The 27,370-nt window shown below is 44.0% G+C and overlaps 1 protein-coding gene across 1 annotated transcript in view; it reads left to right on the top strand.

Annotated features, from left to right (window-relative positions):
- Positions 1-27,370, top strand: part of CACNA2D2 (calcium voltage-gated channel auxiliary subunit alpha2delta 2) — a 525,358-nt gene that overhangs the window by 429,374 nt on the left and 68,614 nt on the right. The window contains exons 11-14 of the mRNA XM_060271531.2: positions 622-780; positions 2,735-2,842; positions 8,886-8,964; positions 22,191-22,240. Of these exons, the coding sequence (XP_060127514.1) occupies positions 622-780; positions 2,735-2,842; positions 8,886-8,964; positions 22,191-22,240 (396 nt within the window). The remainder of the gene's footprint in view (positions 1-621; positions 781-2,734; positions 2,843-8,885; positions 8,965-22,190; positions 22,241-27,370) is intronic.

Genomic DNA, 27,370 nt, shown 5'->3' with positions numbered 1-27,370 from the left:
TGAACTGCAGCTGACAAGGCAAAGAGAAATTTCTGTTTGATGTCCCTGGCTGTGCTTCCTTCCCACAAAAGAGCTACAACTGCTAAGGTTATCTGCTTTAATTCTGCCATTTGGATATGTCCAGTGATGCAAAAATATGCGGCAGATCTTGGAGGAGCGTAACCATTGGCCAGTCCTCAAAACAGGATGGCAGAAAATCAGCAGCGGTTGAGCTGCAGTTGAGCTACAGTTTCAAGGCACCTCCTCTCATAGTTTGATGTGCTAAATACAGTTTATCATTTCTTGGGGGGGGCCTTTGAAGGAAGAGCAGACCTCTGCTTGCCACCACTCATCCCCAAACCAGTTGGCATATCTGCAATTGGAAAAGTCCCAATGGACTGAGCTAGAATGTATGTGAGAAGGTCCTTCCCAACTAACTTCCTCAGCTGTCCACGTAGGTTGCCAAGATTGCTAATAGAATAAAAGATAGCCTTGCATTTATATTGCTGAAAACAGCCATGGTTCTGTTATTAACTAAACAAGACACGGCTTAAAGGGGAGGGGTGGATGAGGTTCACAACTTTTGCATTGCCTTCTTGCCTTCTTTAATGCACTGCACCTCTCTTACCTCTTGTCTTCCAGTTCAACCAAAATGCACAGCCTGTATCTTGCTTCAAGCATTTAGTCCAGGCAAATATTCGCAACAAGAAGGTCTTTAAAGAAAAGGTGGATTTAATGGAGGCCCAAGGAACCACGGACTACAAGGCTGGCTTTGAATATGCCTTTGAACAGTTGCAAAATGTAAGCACAGGGTGTAAACTCAGAGGGGGGCAGGGGAAGGACTACAAGCAGAGGAAATCTGGAATTTAAAAAAAGATGTGTGTGCAGGAGAATGTGGGGCTGTGGAGGTGAGGACCAAGCTAGGTGTGATGTTGAAGGTGCATAAACAGGGCTAAGATCAGGCACCCCCAAACTCCGGCCCTCCAGATGTTTTGGACTACAATTCCCATCTTCCCCGACCACTGGTCCTGTTAGCTAGGGATCATGGGAGTTGTAGGCCAAAACATCTGGAAGGTCGCAGTTTGGGGATGCCTGGCTAAGATCATTAACGTCATGGGATGGGGGAGGGGCTTCAGTTTCTCCAGAGCCCCTATCCAAATTGCTCCCCTGGCAGGTGCTTGGGGCGGGGCAAGACGTTGGACATGCATTCACATCACTCTTCTAGTTTGGCCCTGAGGTGCATGAGTAGCAAAGAAGCTTCCTAGGACTTTGTAGAGGTGTGTCTCAGACTCGCACATACTATTGCAAAATTACCACATCACCCACCTTCCAAATTCTTCTTCACACATCATGACAAATGGCCATTATGGCTCATCCACTAATTCATGGCTCCTTTGTTCACACGGTGAGTGAGTGTCTGTCAGGCTAGCTAGGACCAGGGAGAGACCCAGATTCAAATCCCCACTCAGCTGCGAACGTTATTGGGGATCCTTGTGCTAATTACTAATTGTCATCCTAACCTCTTTGGATAGTTGTGAGCATAAAATGGGAATAGGAACCATGTATTTCTTAGAGGAAGAGCAGGGGGAAAAAAATGGAGGAATAAATAACATTCTGAGGCATTGGCATAAGCAAAGAAAAAGAAACAGTTGTTTACGAGTCTAATTTGGAGTAGCGGATGCTGTTGGAATTGGAGGAAATTCCTCTGTAACCAACAATCCATCTCTGGAGATTGTTCTTACGGTATTGCATTCCCAGCACCTACAATCCAATGACACAGCAGCTGCAAAGTGGTGAGCAGGGCTGGGAGCATCCATGTTATTCTCCCTGACATTGTAGTTGGGGAGGAGGTCTATGTGCCTTAAGAATAGAGCTATACTGGGACAGGGCATTGGCGTTGCCTGCTTCTCCCCAGATAAATGAAAAGCATCAGTGGCTGGCACTTAAGTTTTAATGGCGGCAGCAGCTGCCTCTTCCATTTCATTAGAAAGGTAGCATGGCCTATCTGAGAGGGCTCGGCTCAGGCAGGCTACGGTGACGTTGGGCAAAATAAAGACGGATAGCCCTATTAATCGCTGAGCGGTAATAGCCACAACATAATTTCCGTCCAGACAACCCCTCCTTCTCCCTGTTCATCTGCACCACCTTCACCCCTGGAGAAGCAGCTAAAGAAAACAGATCCCTCACTGCCAGTTTCTTGGGCTGAGGACGTGGCTGGGAAATGGCAGGAAACTGTACTCCCAGCATTTACTCTGTGTACACCTCTGTGTTTGCAAGCACATCTATGTCTAGCCTCTGCCAGTCTCTTTTACAAATCAAGAAGCACATGCTTGTGCATACACAAACCTGTGTGTGTCTGCTGCCACTAATTTACTTCAGATTTGAATCCTACTTTTCCCTTCACTAGCCCTGACATGCCTGTAAACCCGATAACTGTGGGGATTTATCTACTGTAGAGATCGCTTCCATGTTTAAAGATTGTGAGAGGAGAACTGCATTTTTACATATACTGTACACATACCTCACTCATTCATATTCTCTCTCACACACTCATCAGCCAACCAGCCAACCAAATCATTTCTCTAAAAAAAATGCAATCATGATGCTGATGCTGCCCCTCTAGGGTTTATTTTAAGCAAAGGGTATTAAACATACATATATACATATTTGGCATGCTCTTCCCACTATCCTTTCTAGGGCATTGCCTTTGGTTCTGAACTGTGCACTCACTCAAATACTTGCTTCCCATTTGCAGTCCAACATCACAAGAGCCAATTGCAATAAGATGATCATGATGTTCACTGACGGAGGAGAAGATCGAGTGCAAGATGTGTTTGAGAAGTACAACTGGCCTAACAAGACAGTGAGTGTTCAAATTGGAGGGGACCTAGCCTAATCTCAGTTGGAAGGGGGTTTCACAGAATTGTACTAATTCGGAATGCATAGCTTCTGGTGGATCTAAGCCATTTGGGGGGGGAGGGGAGGCATAAATAAAGACTACCCCAAAGACCTCATTGATTGGGTGGGGATATAAAGGATTAGGCAGTCCTCAAGGTATCCTGGATCCAAGTTGTTAAAAGCCTTGTAAATGAGAACAAGAATCTTAAAATTGACCCAATAACATATAAGCAGCCAGTCCAAGCTTTTCATCACCAGTGTTATGAGCAGGCAGTAATCTGTCCCTATCAACAGTCTAGCCACAGCATTTTGCATCAGCTGGAGCTTTCAAACCAGACCCAAGTGTAGCCCCACATAGAACACGCTACAATAATCAAGTCCTGGGTTACCAGTGAATGAATCTATTGCTGTCCAGAAATAGCTGTAGATGGCATAGCGCCCATAGCTGAAAGACACTCCTGAACAAATGCTACCTGGACCTCAAGGAGCAGAGACGGATCCAGGAGTATTCCCAAACCTATGGCCTTGCTCTTTCAGAGGGAGTGAACACCTGTCCAGAACAGGCAAATGGCCCATTTCTCGGACGTGGGAAGAACCCACACACTGTGCCTTCCTTTTCCCAGGGCCCAAACTCAGTTTATTTGCCCTCCTCCAGTTCACCACTATGCCCAGACAATGGTCCAGATCACATTCTGCCTCTTCTGACTCATGTCCATGTTATGGACAAAAAAAGCTGTGTGTCATCAGTGTACTGATGGCACTTTGCCCAAAACTCCTAATAACCACTCCCGAATGCTTGATGTAGATATTGAACAGCACTGGTAACAGGATCATGCTCTGCAGGGCACCATAGCACAAGGATCATAAGGCTGAGACATCGCCACTGACGGAAGCTGTGCCTCCATGCTCTCTGCTTGTATACTATTTTCTTGAATTAAAAAGCTGGGTTTACTTTGACTCTCTGCATCTTGGTTCTGACCTGCCAATGAGCCAGCCCTGAGAGTATGCCTCACCCTGTGCGTTGGGGTGATAACTATCTGAGTTAGTGCCATGGATGCCATGCAAACTCAAGCTAGCCCTGAAGCAGCCTCAGCATGGATGTTGATGCCACCCAAAACAGCAGTCTCCAACGTGACCCTGGAGACAACCTTGGTCAGGCAGGCCATTGGGCATCAGGGTAGGTGGTCCACCAGCAATGTCCGGCAGTATGTGCAGTTTGACTTTGAGGCTCCACTATAGCATTTCTTCTGGCTACTCCCGGCTACCTCAGTTCCAGCTTCTCTGGCAGGAGTTGCTCATTACAGAGGCAAGACCAGGGATGCTGTTCACTTCAGAGTTTCCTTGTGATTGTTGTCTCTGCTGCCCCCCATGCCTAGCAATATACTGTGGTTCACCATTTAAAGATACTATAAATATATCCCATTATTATCTTCAGTTATCAGGCAAGAGCTAATTTTCAGGCTTCTCTCTTGTCCCAAGAGTGTTTTTCTGAGCTATAGCCTGCAGACCTGAGTTTTGACCCACTTAACAGTTGTGCACAGAGAGACCTCGTTCTCTATGGATCTACAGTAGTGGTAGCGATAGCCAACAATGTGCCTTCCAGATAATTGTTGGACTACAGCTCCCATCATCCCTGTTGCTTGGTCATGAAGGCTGGGGCCAATGGAAGTTGTAGTCCCATAATGCCCAGAGGGCAGCACATTAGCTATCCCTGATCTGCAGCAAAGCTTGCAGGGAGATCACATGTGTGTGGTTAGTACCATTATTTTGTTTTGTCACTAGACAACCCTAGGCTTTGTTGCATCTGGATGGAGTCAGGGATTTTCTGTTTCTGTGTCTGTTCTCTTCTTGTTGAAGGGAGACAGCTAAGGGAGACAGTTAAGTCTTCTAAGCCTTCCAAGCACAGTGTTGAACCTGTCTGCAGAGCAATGAGACCCTTCCCCACTGGAACCCATGATTCCCAAATTCTCCCCTCACACACAATATGCACAGGCCTTAATCCAAATGTTTGTGTTTTTTGAATATCACAGGACACACGTTTAAGCAAGCAGGTTCATCTAGGTAAAAACAGAATATAAAGTCAAGCATATAAGAAAATGAATGCAAAAACAGCACCCTGTCTTAGCTAAAATTCTAACAGGGCTGTTAAATGTATTACAGTTTTCCAGCATGTAATGTCATAATGTGTGAACCAGCTCTTAGCTAGAGATGGAAAACGCTGTTGATTCCGATTAAGGTAACTTGTTAGTTATGAAGTAAATTACCATGCTATTGTAGATAAGTGTTGCTGGCTCTCAATCAGTCAGAGAGCAAAACAAGCCACTCACTCGCAGCATCTGGCAAGCTAGATTTCCGAATGGTCTCACTCATGTTGCTGCCTACAAGGGACGGGGGGTGGGAGTGGAGTGGGATCCACTCGCCTTTATGGGAAAGAAATTCCTGATTTCAAGTTTCAGGTATAGAAGGGTTCATCATTGTTGTGCTGCCAATGCAAAAGCATGTAAATCTGATTTCTACCTAGAGCAGGAAAGGGAAATAGATTTTTTCTGCTGCCTGTTAGGAAAGAGCTACTTGTGATTAGTAGCTTCCCATACATATTCCATAGAAGTCTTTGTGGGGGATTTAATGGTGTGCTATTACAGGCGCTCCATCTGCACAAGCATAGCAGCTTGCCATATGGAACAATCCCCCTCCCCCTGTGCAATGTTCTGGGAGTCCCCCCAAGCCTATTTGGGGGGGGGTTGCAGAAGGAAAGCCCCATTGTACAAGCCCTTGTGTCAGGCTTCTGCTGGTGGGGTTCATTAGGTGAATTTGTCTTTCTCTGAAAGTTTAAGCTTTGCCCCTGACAGACCTTTGTTACACAAAATGGCTGTATTGCAGCCAAAACATATACCAGACTTAATACACACAATAGTGTGCACTGTGCCTCCCTTATTCTGTGCTTCTTCATTTGGCACGAATGCACGAATGTACCATATGGAGGCTTGAACTATGCCTGGAAAGGGGGCAGGTGAATTCATACTGTGCCTCTTCTTCACCTGCTTAAGCTGTTATTAGCTTTTCCAGATAGAATCTGTGCATGAGCCAATGAAAGGTGGAAGACAGCATCAACCCGCCCAGATCTTTGCATATGGAACCTTATAAATGAATCAAGACACAGCCCCGAATAGCTGAGGAACCAGCTGTGTGACCTGCATCAGCTCAGTCACGGGAACAAGGGGAAGTGGCTAACTCATGCTTTATTGCAGGATTCCGCCTCATTTGATGTGAGCTATTTAGACAGTTGATCTTCCTGCCTGTCTGCTCCTGCACTGAGCTGCTGCCCCTTTAATGGGGCATCTAACACGCTGCCACTGTTTTTATTACCTGCACCGACCTTGAAGTGCCAAAAAAGGTGGACAGAACTTCCTTTGAAACTTTGCACAGGCTGTTGCTACAGGAAAAGGTGCATCTTCATCAACACTCCTGAGTTTGGGAGATAATCCATTACATGGGTGTGTACACACACACACACACACACACACACACACACACACACACGCCTGCTGGGTAGAAGTACTCAAATGGCTTGAACTTATTTTCTCCCTCCCTATGTATAAGAGGGAAAGGAAATGGGTGTGATGTCTAACATCTGCTGTTTTTAAACCAGATGAGAGATCTCAATAGTGAGAAATGGGATACTGAAACATCATCTTCCTCATCCAGCAGTTTGCAGAACAGTAAAGAGCAGAGACATCACCTTGCCGACAAAGGTCCGTATAGTTAAAGCTATGGTTTTCCCAGTAGTGATGTATGGAAGTGAGAGCTGGACCATCAAGAAGGCTGATCGCCGAAGAATTGATGCTTTTGAATTATGGTGCTGGAGGAGACTCTTGAGAGTCCCATGGACTGCAAGAAGATCAAACCTCTCCATTCTGAAGGAAATCAGCCCTGAGTGCTCACTGGAAGGACAGATCGTGAAGCTGAGGCTCCAATACTTTGGCCACCTCATGAGAAGAGAAGACTCCCTGGAAAAGACCCTGATGTTGGGAAAGATGGAGGGCACAAGGAGAAGGGGACGACAGAGGACGAGATGGTTGGACAGTGTTCTTGAAGCTACCAACATGAGTTTGACCAAACTGCGGGAGCCAGTGGAAGACAGGAGTGCCTGGCGTGCTCTGGCCCATGGGGTCACGAAGTCAGACACGACTAAACGACTAAACAACAACAAAGAGCAGTGAAATGCTACAAAGAGCAGTGAAATGCTACACCAAAGCAAAATCCAGTTTCTGGCTCATGAACTAGTATTTCATAGCAATCCTGATGCTTTTCAGCAGCTGGACAGTTCCCTCAAAGCATCTACATCTTCTGATTCATGGCTTGCACACAGAAAATCACCTTTTCCATGTTTTTATCCTATTTCCAAACTCATTGTACCTGCATGCAGGCAACGGAGGAAAGAAATTGAGGGAGTGGGTACTGCTTACAACAGTAGCAACTCTTACCAATAGTAGTGTGGGGGTCAAATTTATCCCCTCTTGACCCCATTTGATGGAGAGTCCAGTCCTCTAGCACTTGTGGGATAAGACCCTTCCCAGATAATCTGTAAATAATATGCACAAGATTTCCTGTGGGCCTGTTGATACAGAGGATAGAGGTCTCTCCACCCACATAACGGGTTCAGGAATGGCAGTCCGTTTAGCTTGCAACTCATCTCACAATGATAAATGTGTGCTTGGCTTGGACTCAGAAACCTCTGCTGAGCCCAAACTCTGCATAAGACTAAGACTGGATACAACCATATCCATTTTAGAACCTAACAGTTGGACCTAGATCCCAAACACATTTCGTTTTGCTTTTCAATCTGCTTACTTCATTTTGCTTGAAAACTGAGGTACCTCCTGGCTTTGACAACCAGACAGAATAGTTCTTTCTGTGACACGCATCTGTGAAAAGGCATTGCTGAATAGCAGCACAATGATGTCCAGCATAATTTAAGTACTTTATTTTAGTGATACGAATTGTTAAGTGATAAACATGAACTGGTAAGTGATGAACAGCCATATTCACTTGCACCAGGTACTTGATCTTAGGACCAATCCAGTTGGCCACTGGGTTGGTGGCAGCTGCTTGAAAATTCATGGGCAGTTGCCATGACACACAGGGCTCTGCTTCTGCCATACCACCGCAAGAAAGGGTTTAGAGTGGCACCTGCTTGCTTGTGCCGAAGGGTGGGTGCATCATGGTATCTGGTACACACAGCTGATGGGAGCCAGCATATGTTAGCATTTTTCCCACAACTGCCACCCATCCAATGGTTGTAGGAACAGACCCCTAGTTAAGTAGATCAAGGGCTTAACATTGTCAATGGGTTTTATAGTGTTGTGAGCTGCCTTGGTCCTTCTGGATAATTTGTATTTACAAATAAATAATTTCCATTTTACTATTTAACACGGTGTAAGCTTTGACTGTTTTGCTAGTTTTCTAGTTATCACTACAATAGGAGCAATGATCAAGAACTGTGCTTCCAAGCAGCAGGCTATAAATTACAGAGTACATGAAGCCACCCAGCTAGAGAGCATGTCCTGCACCATTCAAGCATTTATCTTAGCACAGGGAAACTGAAAGGCATGGTAGCTGCTTGAACATTCCTTTTTTTGTGTTAGCTTCCTGGCTATACTCAGCTAGTTGGGTGCAGCCAGCTGCCACCATGTGCAAGATCAAACTTTTGCCACACCTTAGAAAATGTATTTTTTAAAAGTATATTTGGTGCAGGAGGTGCATGGCCAGAGGGAGGGAGGTGCCATGCAGCTACCATGCAGCCAGTGGTCATACAGATAAGTCCCTAATAAGTACTTACCTGTAGAATCTCTATCTGCCGTTTTCCTTTACAGGTGCTTGCATTTCAGATGCAAAATGTGTGCATTTATGGGCTGGGGTGCTGGCAAACCCTCCACAGTTATTGAAGGATGCTACTTATTTTATTTTATTTTATTTATTAAAAAGAAATCACTCCTTTTTTCTCACAGGTGCGAGTGTTCACCTTTTCTGTTGGACAGCATAACTATGATGTCACTCCTCTGCAGTGGATGGCGTGTGCCAACAAAGGTAGGGAGAGTGGCTTAAGTACACAATTGCCTCTCGTGAGCCTGTCACGCAGAATGTGAGAGGGGAGAAACTATTCTCTGCTGGCAGAAGAATGGAGGGAAAAGTTAGCTTTCAGTTTTCCAGAGTAGACCAGTGTAAGCAACTCGCTCCACTGAGCCAGTGATGCTCAGCTATTATTCATAGTTTAATTGGTTTAGTTTTACATAATCAGCATGATTAGTGTGATATGTGCATGAAGACAGTGAAGGCCAAGCAACATTTCTTATTCAAGAACTGGTAATCTCTGATGTGAACAATCTTGAGCCAGCCCACCCAACATCCAAAATCAAGAAATTTACATAGAAATCCATATCATAGAAACAATGCATACCTTGGACTTGGACTGACACATGTTCTAAGTCAGGCATAGGCAACCTTGGCTCTCCAGATGTTTTGGAACTACAACTCCCATGATTCCTGACCGCTGGCCCTGTGAGCTAGGGATCGTGGGAGTTGTAGTTCCAAAACTTCTGGAGAGCCAAGTTTGCCTATGCCTGTTCTAAGTATACTTTTTAAAGGAACGTTGCATGTGGAACATGGTACTGGCAATGGATGTTTGCATACCCTGCATCTTGCATAAATTGACCCTAATAGCTCCACATTCCAAGGCCCTTGTCTGAACTTACTTGTTCCACTTCACCTGTAGTTATGCATAGCCATTTGCATCAGAAAGTGGATGGAAATCCACGTTCAGATTCACATCCAGGTGAAAGTAATGCAGTGTTGATAGACAACATCTCCGTCCACCGTTCCTGATCCTAAAGTGATTCTAAAAATACGCCAACGTCTCTCTCCAAGGGAGTATTGGGGCAACCATTTTTATAGCCCCTATTTGTTTAACTTTATACTTACTTCAGCTAGATCTCCTGGTCTCTAAGCCATCAGATTAATCTAGTGAATAGTCTTCAGCTATTACATCAGACCTTGTTTCAGTCACCTCTCCTAATTGTACGGAAACTCTTCAGGCACCCAGTGCCTGAGAACACATCTTCCCAACATAGGTAGCAGGGGTTGTGAATTAACTCACTTTCATTCATACATTCTTAGATCTCTAACCTGCCCTGTCCCATTCAGGACAACTTACATGCATTAATGAGACTCAGGGCCGGCTCTAAGGGGTAGGCTGGGTCGCGCGGGAAGCCATGCTGCGCCCGCCCATCAGCCACGGCAAGAAACGGGGCAGAGCGGGGGCGCCGGAGCAATCTCCGCACCACGGCGCCAGGGCGCCCGACACGCTTGAGACGGCCCTGATGAGACTTCCATCCTCACTGTCTCCCTTTTCTCTCCTTCCAGAACACTTAACAGGGTTTTTTCCTGACAACCCAAAAGCTGAATTTTAGGGGAACATTATAATGAAACTCTGGGGTATATTTTTTGGGTGAAAATGTACTTATGTGCACAATCGTCTTGTGTTTTCTAGTTCAAAAGAATCACTTCGTTGTCTAAATACTATTTTGATGGAGTCCACCCCACCCCCAATCCACTCTAACATTAGTTTGTGAAAATACATCATAGATGCTCTTGTCTTCACTCGCCATTCAGAGACGCCTACGGAGAGCTTCTCTCCACTGAGCTAACTCTTCCCATGGCTACCAAGAGCTCAGCCAAGAGAACCAGCTGCTGTCTGTCTGCTCACCTAAGGAAAACCTGAGGCCAATATCTCAGCAGCAAAGTATATACACAGTTTGGGCAAAGCTCTTTGCTCTTTGGCAAAGAAAGGAAACCTACTAGAAACAGGGAGGAGGTTTCTGTAACAGCAAGGATTCTGTCACAGTACGTACTGCTTGGCTGAATATTCTGCACAGCTGCAGCACAGAGAAAACAAGACCCTTCCCAGCACGCTGTCACTAATTATAGCTGCAGATAAATATAATATTTTTGTTTGTTTATATATTTTAGCATTTACAGGCCATATTTCTACTGAGAGGTGGCACCCAAAACAGTGTATGAAAGAGAGGTGGGGGATCCTCTGGCCCATGGGCTGGAGGCAGTCTTATGGGGGCTTCCCTACCCAACTCCCTGCGTCCCCTCTTTGCCTTATGGTGCACTTGTTTGCATTAGCCCTACCCATAGCTGCCAAGTTCTCCCTTTTTTTAAGGGAAATGCCCTTATGCTGAATAGGCTTCCTCGCGAGAAAAGGGAAAACTTGGCAGCTATGGGGCCCTACCTAGCACTGGGATGTGTCCTCTAGAACAAGGGTGGCCAATTCCCAAGAGACTCTGATCTACTCACAGAGTTAAAAACTGGGAGTGATCTACCCCCTTTTGGGGGATTCAGGTCAAAGCTGTTGAGTTTTTTTAAGGAAGGGAAGCCCTGTTTTTGGGGGGTTTAGGTCAAACTTGTTGAGCTTCTTTTAGGAGGGAGGGAGGCCCATTTTTGTTTAGGGCTTCAGGTCATAGTTCAGCTTCATTTAGGGAGGAGGAAAATTTTGGGTGAGCTTTTTTTAGGGGTGCCAGTGATCTAGCAGTGATCTACCACAGACATCCAGTGATCTACTGGTAGATCACAATCTACCTATTGGACGTGCCTGCTCTAGAAGGTTAGCTGCAAGGGAATGCCTCCCTCAGGCTAAAAAGGATTCCCCCCCTTGTTGTAAAACAGTCAAAATTTTGGACTCTAAGCTGCAGACATAAAGAAATCATTGATCATCATAATCAAGAAACCAGACACGCAATAAGAATCAGGGAGCCTCGCTTGATAAAAGAATTCATAATCAGGGGGGAAACAGCAGCTGTTAAAAACATCCAGGTAATCCTGTGGGGAACACACCAAGTTTTCCCTTGTCAATGAAAGGTAAACAGGGTAAGGGTCAAATAAAGACCAAGTGTTCCATTGTGTATAGGTGCCACCACTCCATAGCTCCATCTCCTCACAGCTCTCATCCCTGAAAAGGAAGGGGGAATAGCAAGATGCAGATCTAGGTTGGAGGGGAAATGGCCCACATCCCATGGGCTAGAGGCTTGTTCGTCATCATCCATGAAGCATCTAGTGTTCTGCAGTTTACCTCTTGCATTTAAATTTGTACAGGACAATCATTTGCCATTTATACTTTTCCCTCAGGGAGAAAAATGGGATAAAGCACTGCGTGTGTGCATTCAAAACATTTTTTTGGCTACCTTTCTAAACAAATTCCAAAATCCACAGTAGGGCAACGCCTTTATTAGGCGAACCAAAGTGTCACAAAGAAGCATGCAAGCTTTTTGAGTTCTGCAGAACTCTTCGTCAAACTAGATGGTGAACAAAGCAATGGAGGGAGGAGGGGAGCAAAAAAAATGTGCAGGGTTCAAGGTTGAAGCCATGCAGTCTGCATCAGACCACAGTTATAAAGCACAACACTGAAAGATACAGTATTGTTTAAACTTTTTAAAATTACAAAATTCAGTGATAAGCAACATCTTAAAATATAAAACAGCCAGCAAAAACAAATGATCAAAACCCCAATGAAGCAGTTATAAAACAGTAAATCAACAGATCTGTAGCATATTAAATAAAATAAGACCACGCCAGTTAAAAACCACTTGGATCAGCAGTAGATTATTGTAATGGTTCTGCTTCTTTAAAAGTATGCAAGGTTGTATGTTACACAGATGAAGGGTTCTGTGTAACTTAAAAGCTTGCATGTTGTTATGCTAACAGATTAGGATATCACTTTCCATATTTTGTCTCTTATTCTGCAAGACCAGTATGGCAGCAACTGCCTATGCTTTACAAAGGCTTCCCTCTCGTTCCCTGCTGTCCACCCCTCCCATTCCCTGCCGTCTGAAGTTACCTTTGTTCATCACATTCAGTCCCCTTTAATCTCCTTCAACTTCCTCTGTATCTGAAGCCTCCTGTCTCTGCCTCTCATTTATCCAAGATTGCCTCAACTGCCCTTTTGTTCAGCAGCTCTGGCTTTCCTTTCACACCTCCTGTATCTGTCAGCAGATGGTGGAGGCCTGTGAACCTTTGGGCTTGCAGTAATCCATCTTCCCATTGTCCTATCCCATGAGAATACCTTTGGTCATTCAAGCTCAAATTCCTATTTCTCTTCTTCTCTCCTTCGGTTCTCCTTTTCAGCCTCACCTGTGGTGACTTTCTATCAGCTGTACATGTAGTAGCTAATTCTCATTGGGGTTGGAATTATTTTTATTTATTTATTTTTATCATTTTATTTATAACATAGTCCACAACAACTCATACATACATACATACATACATACATACATACATACATACATACCCACCACCACTGACAATTTAATTATCAAAATTAAATTCCTATGCCCTTACACACACAAAAATATCATTAAAATACTTCCTTTATCCTGTAAATGACCTCCTTATTTACTTCTTGTATACTGTTTCTTTTATATGTGATTATTACAATTTTTCTTAATTATGACTTTAAAAACCGCAAATTCTCCTATAGAAATTAATCAAAACAAGTCCAGGCGTATATTTTGGGGCACCACTTGGTAAAGTATTCTCTGCATTTCCCCCTTCTTTTTGGAATTCTTGTCTACGTTGTCCCCTAAGTGTCTCTGTTAATCTGGCCAATTCAGTATAATCTATTAATTCATCCTGCCATTCCTTTTTTGTTGGCACAAATTCTTTTTCCCAATTTCTGGCAGTTAAGGTCCTCGCCACGCCTGTGGCATACGGGAATATTTTCCGATCCTATTTTGCTCTACCTGTGTCTGTTATTCCTAATAGGAAAGCTTCTGTATTTTTCACAAAGTTATATTCAAACTTCTTTTTTAAAATTCATCATATACTATATCCCAGGTTTATTACAATGCTTTTTCAGGATGCCTTCGTGTGTATGTATCAGGGCATCTTACTTAGCAGCCTTTATTTCACGCCTTTGTATGCATAGAAGTGCTTTGGTTTCCTCTGCATCCCAGCACAGGAGCTTGCCAAGAGAGGCATCCCAGAGCTTTGATGCATGCACTCATATCAGGCAGACATGTGGCTGTTGCCATTTTCTGACCACTTCCTTGCACATTCCCCCCCCCCCTTCCCACATCACCACATCAAGTGAAATAATGTCAGCAGCAATTGTCATAACATTTTGTTGATCAGGCTTGAGGAGCTCTTCACCAGAGGCACAACTGTTTCCTGCCTCAACTGCTTAACTTGATTAATTAATTTGTACTAAGACAGAGCTTGCTAGGGTTTAGCCCCAGAAACTGTTGTCAGTGTCATGGCTCAACTCCAGGGCATTTGAAGAAATAATAAAGAATAAAGGGCCTTTGATGATGAATACTTGTGCCAAAATAGATTTCTTAGTCTTTAAGGTGCTACAGGACTTTGTCACACAGCAGCACAGAATTTATCTCCCTTGTGCTTGTGAGGGCCGCCTTATCACCGAGTAAACAAACCCTTCTGCACCCAACTGACATTAATCGGGAGGCCCTTGTAATCTGTTTTAACTGTTTTTAATATTGCCTAATGATGTAAGGCACACTGGGGCATCATGATGACGGCTGGTGAAGGCCAGCAAGAAATCTAGCAAATAATAATCAGAGTGATTTCCTAGAAGACATCATTGCCAACACCATCATCTTATATAATAATAATAATAATAATAATAATAATAATAATAATAATAATAATTTATTATTTATACCCCGCCCATCTGGCCGGGTTCCCCCAGCCACTCTGGGCAGCTTCCAACAAAACAGAAATTCTAAAATACAGAAATCCATCAAACATTAAAATACAGAAATCCATCAAACATTAAAATACAGAAATCCATCAAACATTAAAAGCTTCCCTAAACAGGGCTGCCTTGAGATGCCTTCTAAAGGTCTGGTAATTGTTGTTCTCTTTGACCTCTAGTGGGAGGGCATTCCACAGGGTGGGTGCCACTACCGAGAAGGCCCTCTGCCTGGTTCCCTTAAACCAAGCTCTGTGGTTAACCCTGTCAGGGTTACAGGAGCCCAGAGGTCATCAACCTTTTTGGACCAGTGGCCACATATTCAATTTTTAGAGAGTGCTGTAGGCACCAGTCACAAAAGGCCTGCCATGCAGGCATGGCAAAATAAAAAAGTAAAGTAACAGCCACCTCAAGCAACCTTATACTTTATGAAGTCAGGTATGTTCTGCTGGCCCTGACTATGGCGATCACACAGTAGTGGCCACATAAAAAACCAGTTATGTTGTTGATATCTAATAAAAACAGGGAGCATTCCTCAGTACCAGGAAAATATAGTCGGGGGCACCTGCCCAGAGGCGCCAGTGAAACCTTGTGGGCACCAAGATGCCTTTGGGTGCTGAGTTGATGACCTCTGAACTAGACGTCACATATTATGCATATCATAAAACACCAGTGGGTTTTGTGCAGGTTTTTTAAAAACAAAAAGCAGCCCCAGGCATCTATTTGGATCGAAGGGGTTGGGCAGGAGCTGCTTAACACTTAACTCTGCCAGCCACATTTCTGCTCCAGATTGTTCCTCAACCACATTCCACCCCACATTTCCTTGGAAATGTTACTTGTCTTCTCAAGATTTTGGTCTTCCAAGGCTGATTTCCATTTTTTACAGCCACAAATTGCATATAATTGCATGTAGCATCTACTTTACCACTGGTAAAGGTAAAAGTAAAGGACCCCTGACAGTTAAGTCCAGTCCCAAACGACTCTGGGGTTGCAGCGCTCATCTTGCTTTACTGGCAGAGGGAGCCGGCATTTGTCCACAGACAGTTTTTCTGGGTCATGTGGCTAGCATGACTAAGCCGCTTCTGGTGAAACCAGAACAGTGCACAGAAACGCTGTTTACCTTCCTGCAAGAGAAGGTATTTATCTACTTGCACTTTGACATGCTTTCGAACTGCTAGGTTTGCAGTAGCAGGGACCAAGCAATGGGAGCTCACCTCGTCATGGGGATTCGAACCGCCGACCTTCTGATCGGCAAACCCTAGGCTCAGTGGTTTAGACCACAGCAAAGGAATAGCTTTTGACAGCCATTGATGTTGTCAAGGTCCTATTGTTGGCTTTGGTTTTCTTTCGTTATTTTCCTCCCTGACAACTATATGACTATCCCAGCTGTGGCTTTCACTTGCCTCCCTGTATTTTCTCCGTGACCTTTCGGAAACCTATTTAGTGCTCTCCCCTATGGATGAAGGCTCTGTTCTCCCCTTCTCTCTCCCTGTGCCCTTTGTTCTGAGTGGCATTAGAAGGAGGAGGTGAGCCTTTGCTTCTCAAGAGCTTTGTCATCTCCTGCTGCTAGTGCCCCCAGGCCTCTGGTTCTGACATCAAAGGCATTTTGAGAGCAATGCTGACATCACATGCAGGAAGGAGCTCCACTGAAAACAGCAGGCACTCCTGAACCAGAAAGAAATGAGTTTAGGCAGATAAAACAAGAGGGATGTCCAACTGTTTGTTACTGGCTACCACTTTAAGTTTACTTACCAACAAGAATAAAAGGGGCATATAATTTAAGAATATGAGGACAAGGGAATCCACTCTCATTGTATTCCAGCAATTGAATAGGACGCAAGAATGATACAGTTGGCAAGAAGAAGCTCTAGGAGGAAAATTTGTATTGAGGGGAAATGTTTGCTGTTCATTAAAGAACCATAATATGAATCTGGCCTTCTTGATTGCCCCCAGTGTAGTAACTTTTTCAACCATTACAACTATGGCCTAGTTCATATTATGTCATGCTTCAGTTACATTACTGAACAGGAGTAAGTTCCAGGAGCAGCTTTCTATGTGAGCAGTGAATATTGAGACTTTGGGAAGTTTTGCAATACAGTAGTACCTCTACTTACGAATTTAATGCGTTCCAAACACACATTTGTAAGTAGAAAACATTTGTAAGTCGAATCCCATAGGAATGCATTGGGAGAAAAAATTCGTAAGTAGAAAAAATCCTATCTAAACCGCATCCAAGATGGCGGACGGAGCTCCATTCGTAAGTAGAAACATTCGTAAGTAGAGTTATTCATAAGTAGAGGTACCACTGTATTGTTTAATTTACATTTATACACATTGGGCATGGTAGATTAGCATACCCCCAAAAAAATTGGGAGAAAACTTTGGGGCATCCCACACCATCCCACACCATTGCTTGCCGACTTGCCCTCTCCCTGCCACCAACCCCTTGTAGGTTCCAAGACTTTACCCAAGGTTCTGTTTCCTTGGAATGAAGGACGGTGGAGCCTGTTTGTCCTTATGATACAGTATATGCTTTATTTACGCAGCATTGATACCCCAGAAAGGTCTTGCTTCTCCCATAGCCACAGCTATGGGAATCAAACAGGAATCCAGTATAGCTCTGTCTCTCCCAGATGCCCAGCCTGCCCTGCCGCTTCTCACTTCTAACTCTCACACATAACTTCCAACTCTGGCCTTTGTCTTTCTAACTACCAGGGCTTTTTCTCAGCTGAAAATTGCTTCCGGCACCTCTAAGGTGGGTGCCATTGCCATTATAAGAGAACGGTGGTGAGTTCCAGCACCTCTTTTTCTAAAAAAAATAGCACTGCTAACTATCATTTTTCATCTGGCACACAGCCACTTACTTTGTTCCTTAGAGGGCCTGGCTACTCCAGGAATTAAATTCATGCTGGATCCAGAAATTAGAATACACATATGGAACCCCTGCATATGTGTATGACCCCTGTTCCGCAGATTGTATACAAACACTAAGTTAAAAAACTGAAGAAGACCAAACCGAAACAGTATGATTACCTTGGATCACTGTCTCGCATGTTGTTATAGTTTACAAAGATAAAAACAGATATATTTCGCCCGTGGAATTGGTCGACGTGTTGCCTCTTTTTTTTGGTATTTTGACTCAAGTCTGCAACACAGGGGTTCTTTCATTTTTAAAAACCAAGGCAATCCCAGTCCTCAGGTTTGCATTATGAAAGTAGAAAATACTGTATAAAACAACTTTTACCGGTAAAGTTCTGCCTAACAGCAACTATTTCCAAGAACATTAAACCTGAAAAGCAACAGAAACCAGACAAACTTTAACAAGAAACTAATGACCTTCTATATGAATAAATAAAACAAAATAAAGGCAATTACACATTCAAGTTTTGTGCAATGCCTTTGTGTACAAAGAGGGAAAATCATAGTTCTACAAGCTCATCATGTCAGTAAATATTTTATACAATTAAGTTTCTCAAGGAATATTAAAATATGTGAACAGAAAATCTGAGAGAGAAATTGCCATTGTATCTTATTCATTGTGCCATCATTTGGCACTTGTTTGCTGTCAGTACCTCTGTTTCCCTGTCTACAGAAAATAATGGCACAATGTCCTTCATTTATTGTAGATGAATTTACCATAAATGAGGGAAGTCATAGAGAAATAGATAAAAATGGCGTATACACAGTTCATATGGGGGCTGCTAAACAGATATGGTAACCAAATAGGCAGATGCTGCAGAGTGATGGGCAGCACTGTGGACAGCTAGGTTCACAGATGCTATAGATGGGCCAATAGTTGCACTGGGTAGAGTAGTCCGCTAATGTGCTTGATGGACAGATGCCATAGACCAGTAGATAGAGCAACAGACATTTGCTGTAAAAGCCTTGGATGCTAAATGGACTGTAGTTATTAGTATTATTATTACTGCTGCTTTCAAGTTGGCCTCGTGCTCTTTCCATCATGTGGCATTCCCCTTGGAAAGACATGGAAGTTTTTAGCTACAACCATCCCAGGCAGCAGCTGCAGATCAAGCAATGCAGGTTCACTGCCCGCTGTCTGATGTTCATTTTGTTTGTGTTTGCAAGAGACATCAGGCTGCTGGCCAGCTCTTCCATGAGATCAGTTAACTCAGGGAGAAACAAGCTGGAGGTATTTTTTCCCCCTGCCTTAAAGGGAAATCTCCCTCTGCTGGGTAACTGTCCTTAGACGCTTTTTCAAGCCTCCAATGAAATGCAAGCTATGTTTCTTTCTGCCGCTGTTGTGAACCTTTTATTGGCTTCAGAAATGCTGGGGTGACATTACTGAGGTTGCAACAACAAACCTAAAAGCAGGAATTGGACTTCTTCATCTCAGCGTTTGCTTGACCTGTATGTTCGTGGTGGGTGGCAAGCAGGCATTAGCTACGTGGTTGGGACTGTAAAACAATTTGAACTACTGCAGGAGTAGCTGAAGCTGCTGTTTTCCGAGGGCTGTTTGTTTGTTGTTCACTCAGTATTTATAGGCTCTTTTGTAACAAAAAGTTATCAGGTCAGGGGATACTCTGGTTTCTCTTCAGATCGTAAAAAGCTATCAGGGCAACTTATGGAATAAAAACCAACATGTTACAAACAACAAGTTAAGGAGTATTATAATAAAATGTACAGAAAGGTCAATCCTCCAGGTACCATGAGTCCAAGTGAAAAAGCAGGACTTTGAATCGGGCTCAGAAATGGAATGGGAACCAGTTAAGATGACAACGCATATTTGTAATGCTCTGGCCCTAACTGTTCCCCTGCAAAAAAAAAAAAAAATCACTGCACCGTCACTATTCTGGGGACATTGTTGCGAGGGCCTGGTTGCCTTATCAAGCATAAACAGTGGTACCTCTGGTTATGAACTTAATTCATTCCGGAGGTCCATTCTTAACCTGAAACTGTTCTTAATCTGAGGTACCACTTTAGCTAATGGGGCCTCCCGCTGTCGCCGCACCACTGCCGCACGATTTCTGTTCTCATCCTGAGGTAAAGTTCTTAACTCGAGGTACTACTTCCGGGTTAGTGGAGTCTGTAACCCGAGGTGTTTGTAACCCAAGGTACCACTGTATACATTTTCCCACAAGGGGAAGGATTCCCTGAAAGGAAGCTACATTGTAAGGTAGTGTCCTTTCCCAAAGGCATTGTGAGATGAAATGGCTCTGGGTATCACTATAAGTGGCACCAATTACAGTGGTACAGTGGTACCTCGGTTTACAAACACAATTGGTTCCGGAAGTCTGTACTTAACCTGAAGCGTACTTAACCTGAAGCGAACTTTCCCATTGAAAGTAATGGAAAGTGGATTAATCCGTTCCAGACGGGTCTGTGGAGTACTTAAACTGAAAATACTCAAACCGAGGCGTACTTAAACCGAGGTATGACTGTACCTCGGTTTTCAAATGTAATCCGTTCCGGAAGACTGTTTGAGTTCCAAAACATTCGAAAACTGAAAACTCAATAGCCAGCAGCTAGGCCTCAGGATCTTGCACTCAGCGGAAGCCATGTGGCATGTTTGACTTCTGAGGCATGTTCGAAAACCGAAGCTTCTACTTCCGGGTTTACGGTGTTTGAAACCTGAAATGTTTGTCAACATAGATGTTTGAAAACCGAGGTACCACTGTATTTCCTACAACAGGAAAATCTGTTTTAAAAAGGGAACTGAGTGAAAGATAAAACTCTGCTACCAAAATCCCTTAAGCATGACTAGAAAGCCCTCTTTAGCCATAGATGTGGTGGAATCTTCTGAAAATCCCGATGTGTAATTTATCTACACAGATTTTTTTTCCCCCTAATTCCGTATCTCACCTTCATCTTATCAGCCAACTTTTTTTCTCTGGTTCTGCTAAGACCACGAACAATTACTCCATATTATACGCCAGTGTTTCTCAACCTTTTTTGGGCCACAGCGCACTTGTTCCGTGAAAAAAATCACGAGGCACACCACCATTAAAAAAGTTAAAAAAATTAACTCTGTGCCGCCCTATATTATAATTATGACTGTAAGAAACACTTGCCAAATATTGCTTTCCGGCGAGTCAGCGTTGTGCATTGGCGGCCGCCAGGCTCGTTTGCACTGAGCTTTGGGAAAGAGGAGGAGAAATATTGCTTTTCGACGGGTCAGTGACATGTATTGGCGGCCGCCAGGCACGTGACAATGCAAATCGCCCTTCCAGTCGCCGCACGTCGCGGCACACCAGCCAGCGTCTCGCGGCACACTAGTGTGCCGCGGAACAGTGGAGTGGTTGAGAAACGCTGTTATACGCATATGTACTCCAGGTTTCCTAAAATAACCAGCACATAAACATATTACAATGCAAATAACAATATAAAAATAATATGTATCATAATCATACAGTTGGGTCCTCTGATCCAACCACTTGCAATGCAGGAATCTTTTTGCCCAATGTGGGGCTCAAACCCACGACTTTGAGATGAAGAGTCTCATGCTCTTAATGACTGTGCTATCTTGCTGTGGGTAAAATTATGCTGCAGAAATATAGTATAGCATGAAGCCCGACCCTTTTATATATATTATGCATATAATACACACTTATTGCATATAATTTTGCATAAACACAGTTGGGGTGTTTTTTTTTAAAAAAAAAAACACCTGACAATGCATGAACAATTGAGACATAGGCAGGATCTCAATATAAGAGGTGTTCTGATGTGAACAAAGGTTGATCGGTTTGGAACCAATGAATTATGAGTATAGATTTGTTTAAAATGGGCTCATCCTCCATCCCTGCCTGTGTGCCAAGTATGTTTCCAGTCCCCTGTGAGCTTTGTTCCTCCAACACTGTGACCCCCAGACACCTGAGATATTCCTTTTGTCTTCAGCACCTTAACCCATTCTCCCTCGCTGCCCCAATGCCTGGAAATCCTGCGCAGAACACCTCATGGTTCCATCTTATTTTCTTCAAATCCCTCCTCGGATCCCAAAGGGATCCTTACCTCAAGCTGAAATAGAACCCAATTGTGTAAAATTGAATTTGCCCCCCACTCCTCCTTTGCTTATCTCAAATCTCATTTCTCTCATTTGTTTGTTATCTGAATCTCTCCCCTCCACACCACTGCTGAAAGTTAGATTTTGAGTTCCTCATGGCAGAAATCTATTTTTCTCACTTTTAGGTATGAATGGTGACACACACACACACACACACACAAACACAATTCTTCACTTTCCACTTATTTGTGAAGGATAGGAAATCCATCTCCGCATCTTTTTCTGGCCCTTTAATATACACAATACATATCTCTTAGATCCAGTTGTAACAGCATGCAATGTGGTTTTTACCAGCAAGCTCTGAGATCTGAAACAGGAGGCTGATTTGGCCACAATCCAATCCATACTTTAGACTAATTAAAAACAATGAGATTATGCACAACTTGCTTGATTGTGGGGCCTGTAGCTGGTGTGCTGAAATTGATGGGATACACAAGAAGGTTTGTTGATGAGTTAAGAGGTGCCATGCTAAAATGCACTTCTAAAGTTCTTTGTGTCATGCCTTTCTTGTCTCTCTTTTTTTTTAAGGATATTATTTTGAAATTCCCTCCATTGGGGCCATCCGAATCAACACACAGGTAAGGAAACGAAACACAGTTTGTCCAAACATATAGTTTAAAGTACCTTTACTGGCATCTGACCTGACCTTTTGCATAGCATAGGGCAAATAATGTAATCAAGATTATTACTTCTGATTAGGTTGGGATGTATATTATATGCCCATTTCTCAAGACTGCATTCGCTATAGAGCCTGTAATGGCCAATAATACCGGACTCAACTACTAAACAACTGCTCTAGCTGTTAGGCAAAACCCAGTTTCCACTCCTTGGGTATTTTGAAGGAATTACAGAACATGAGGGGGATAAGAGCGGAGGAGAGAAAATTGTGTGCCTTTTCAAACCTGGCTCTTGAGAAAAAGCGAAAAATGTTGCTTACAGCCTCAGACCTTCTCTTAGGAGACATTTTCATGTCCCTCTCGAATCGGCTCAACATTCCACTTAATGCAGTTCTGAGTTCAGCATCCAACAAAAACTCAAGTGCTGACACTGCACCCTCACATGTCCCTAGGAGCCTCCGCCAAGGGAGGGTGTCAGCCTAGTTATCAGTGTGCATTCTGCCAAATATGTGACTGGCTTTATTCTATCAAACCCGGGGGGGGGGGAAGGATATTGCCTTATAAAAATAGTCTTTCAGCCAGTCAGAATTCATTGGCCCATGTAGCAGCACCCTTGGGGTCTCTGGGAGACGCCTTTCCTAGCTCTGCTACCAGGAATCTTTTAACTGGAGAGGCTGCAGAAGACTGAACCTGGGATTTTGTCCATTCACACCATCTTTGCTCTCCCACTGAGCTGGAGCCTCTTCCAGTGCACTGCCCCTGCTTCCAGATTAGCCTAATATCACCAAGTTAATAAAACGACGAGCTGCTGAACATCAATTCAAGTATCCACTACTAACCCGCAAGCCCCTGTTATTCCAGCACTGGGTCCTCCGGGCTCACAAAGCCTTAGTTACTTACCCCACACTGCTGAGCGTTGGCACAGCCCCCTGTTACTTCGAAACACGGCCTCCTCACACAAAGCTCTGCTAATATCATAACTTGTGAGGCCCCCTGCTGTCACCTCGCAGCCTCATCCATGGAGAAAACTCTCGCATCCTTGTTATATGGACTTGTATTTATGTGGCTAATTATTAAAACTTCGTGCTTGAATCAGCACGCAGAGGAGCAAACCAAACTGCCCGATCTATCAAGCTATTAGAGTCGACATGCGGCGTGTGAGAGAGGGAGCTTGGGATGAGTTATTAGTGCCCTGGAAATGGGGTGACGAGGCAAAGCTAATAGCTTTCCATTCAAATGATGCCTAAATCTTCAGGCCAAAAGCCAAGGGGAAAATGGGGAGTAGGGTGGGGTGGAGAGAGGCAGAGACAGGAAGCGGGGAAAGATTGAGAAAAGGGAAATGCTTATCCTTTTTTTTCCCCTCAGCTTGACTCTAGCTAACTGTAGGTAGGCTGGATGCTTGGCTATAGTAGCTCTAGAAGCTGTTGCTTTCGGCACTAAAAACCGTGGGCATATTAGCCCCACTGACAGACACTGTATGCTTCTTTTTGCAGCCATTAGATTCTTGGCAACGGATGCATGCAGCATTCTAATAAAAGTCAGCAAAAGCAGACAAATGAGTAAATAAGTGTTAAGTTGTGACAATCTCCTATCCCAGGAAGCAGGAATTTATTTATTTAATTTGTGCCCCACCCTTCCTCCCAAATGAGCCCAGAGCAGTAAACATATCCACATTTATTTATTTTTTGTAAATAAAAAACATTCTAAAACAGTTTAAGAATTCTAAAAGTAGTTGCAGTTAAAAACATTTAAAAACAGAACAGAAAGCAGAACACTTCCTTTCTACATACCCGATCGTAATGTAAGACATTTTTGCAGGAGTGAGGTGAAGGGCACCCAGGGCATAATTTCTGCATACTAGACCCAATCCAAACTAGGATAAGGGATTGTGGAGAAAGTTAATTTGGTTTGCATTGTAATGCAATCCTACATAATTTGCACAATACGCAAACTGAAATGCCGGTATCCCTCAAAATTTTCACATCCCTGCAGTTCTCCAACCTCAAAATATATGCAAAAATTTGTATTTTAAGGGAAGAGTGGCTAAAATACATGTTTAGGGAAAATAACATACAAAAATACATTATATTAGAGGAAATTGCTTGCAAAAACACTTGCATTAGTCAAAATTGGCCACAAATATGTGCATATTAGGAGAAATACACACTAAAATATGGATGAAAATTGTGAGGGTTTTTTTTAATGACAAACTGAATTTAGGAATGGAAAAATGAGAAACTACAAGAAAACATTATGTACTTATTTGTACATCCTGAACTGGCTTAGGACTAGGGTGCTCCTCTCTTTCATTTTTCCAAAGCAAGACTAAGGCATCACGCTGCTCTGGTTTCAATTCAGTGAAGAGTGTGGTGGTGGTGGGAAATTACCCTATAAATTAATAAGGAACTCGTTCTCCGAGTGTGGGTTCTTATGTAGCCAAAATAGAACCATCCACACATAAGCGGGAGAGATGTGATGAACAGGATTGGGGGAACCTCCATGTTCACAAAGTACAAATATATTTGAATAAAGAAAACCAAGGCCAGGGAGGTGTGGGGGAAGACTCATAGCAGCCTACTGAAGACTGAGCATGTTCAGCAGGCATGGAATGCTGACTGCTGGTTTAGAATTTCAAATCCCTGGTGTTCACTGGGAATTGTATCACTGTGAAGGGGAAACTACAGTTCCCAGGATTCTGTTGGAGGGGAGGAAGAGTCCCCTAGCCTACCAACCAAGGCTGTAAAGGTAAAGGTAAAGGGACCCCTGACCATTAGGTCCAGTCGCGGACGACTCTGGGGTTGCGGCGCTCATCTTGCTCTATAGGCCAAGGGAGCCAGCGTTTGTCCGCAGACAGCTTCCGGGTCATGTGGCCAGCATGACTAAGCTGCTTCTGGCAAACCAGAGCAGCGCACGGAAACGGCGTTTACCTTCCCACCGGAGCAATACCCATTTATCTACTTGCACTTTGACATGCTTTCGAACTGCTAGGTTGGCAGGAGCTGGGACCGAGCAACGGGAGCTCACCCCGTCAAGGGGATTCAAACCGCCAACCTTCAGATCGGCAAGCCCTAGGCTCTGTGGTTTAACTCACAGCGCCACCTATGTCCCAACCAAGACTGTAGCGAGGATTAAAGGACTGAGCTCACTGGAGAAAAATTTAGATGCAGATTAAACAAATAAATCCAACAGAAACATTGAGGAGGAGTGCTGGGCTCGCCTCAATTTGTTCCCCAGGGGGCAGACCCAAGCAAGGCCCATTGGCTGGTTGAGCCCGCCCCCAGGGGAATCCCCGGACCCAAGCTGACCTGCCATAGGCCAATCTGCAGCCAGGCCTCCCCAGCTGACTGCCCAATCACTGACCAGGCCTGTGGCCAGACCGCAGTGCCGCCTGACCATTTAAGGTAAGCAGATTTAAATGCAGATTAAACAGATAAATCAGTATCGTAAAGTATTTAAAGATTGTTTTTTAAAATGTGTGGTGGTGAGAAAACCTCTGGCAGAGATTGGCTGAGCTGCTATAATGCTTAGGAAGGAGGAGCAGAAGCAGAAGGTACGGTACTTGCAAAGGGGGAAATGTCTGTGTCTCATGAAGCAGCAGATTAAGGGAAGGCGGGATTGGAAAATAAAGCAGAGGGGAAGAAATGGCTAAGCAAATCCGAGGAAAGAGTAGGAGGAGGATTCTGAGACAGGAAGGGTGGGCTGGTGGGAAAGATGTGCAAGGCCAGGAACTTCAGCAGCAAGGAGAGCAGAAATGCACCTAGACTGATTTGAAATACCCAACCAGATCTTTGGCTGCAGGGCTCCAGCAAATCTAAAGTGTCAGAAAGTGTAGATACTGCATATGAAGGACTCCAAAAGGGAATGAAGATGGGTAGTATATTTTGAGGGCATCATTCATTGTGTTTACTTTTGGTTCAAGCAAAGTGAAAAGGGAGTGTGTGATTCAGGTTTGAGAAGTGGGTGGGCAGATAGTGTTGCCCTGTGATGGTGTGATAGTGTTTTGGTGCTTTCGAATTGTACGGCTGTTTTCATACTGAGCATTTACTGTGAAATAGCCTTGCTTTGTTTACTCACTTTTTATGGAGCAACTGCATGACATCATGAACAAAGCACCCTGCTCTTAATGGGGGGTTTTCAGAGCTAAGAAAGTTTTTTTACCTTCATGGAACAGCTACATAATTTCCCCAGATGTAGAATAAATCAGGCAGCTGTTCAGTACATTTTGGCTCTGGTTATGACCTGTATTAATTGCTCTTGCTATCCTCTGTGGTTCATCTCTCCTTTCTAGAAATCAACTCTGTCTCTATAAACTTTGCAGCCCCCGCCCCCAGCCGCCAAACAATGCTTTTATTTCACACAAGCACACAATATGGTCCTTCTAAAAATTATCCCCAACATTTATGACTGGGGAAAGAAGGACTGCCCACTTGGCTGCAGAATGCTACGGTATTTGAATTCCAGAAGTCTGGAAGCAGAGTCGTTGCTATTCCTCTTGAAGCTCAGAGCAAAACAGCAATGCTTGGCCGCTGCTAAATCATCCGTGTCTGGAAGCAGCATATGATTCCTGATGTGGCTAGAGTATAAATGAAGAGGGAACTAAGGAGCTGAAATCAAGACATAAGCATTGCTATGGAGAACAGAAAAGAAGGGAGTGGGGGGGCGGTCGGTCATCCTGGTCCAGTATGGGTCCTCCCAATGGACCATTCTCTTCCTTTTCCTCTGCAATGATGCCTGAAGCTTATCTGAATCATTCAGATCTTCTTTCTCTTGTTGTTCTTTCACACTAATCACAGGCTTGAAAGCCCTATGCAAGCAAGCTTTGTCTATCTCATGCTTTTACCCAATCCCACACTGGAGTTGGATGCTGGCCTGGAAGCACCCTGGGAAGGTGCGCTTTTGCGTGGCTAAGCAGGATCCCGTGCAGCTTAGTAGTATCGTATTTAGCATGTCCCCTCCCCACACCCCCTTAGGGAACCATAAAGGTTAATAGCTCATTACTGAATATTTATTTCTAGTGACGTGAGTCAGGATTTTGACAGGAGCTTCCCCTCTGGGTTGCTGATTCATTTTTCACTCCGTATTGTACAGAGC

This window comes from Zootoca vivipara, chromosome 2 (assembly GCF_965207765.1).
Source record: "Zootoca vivipara chromosome 2, rZooViv2.hap1.1, whole genome shotgun sequence".
Taxonomy (NCBI): Eukaryota; Metazoa; Chordata; class Lepidosauria; order Squamata; family Lacertidae; genus Zootoca; species Zootoca vivipara.
The sequence above is the reverse complement of the archived record's forward strand: the minus strand, read 5'-3'. Positions and strand labels throughout refer to the sequence as shown.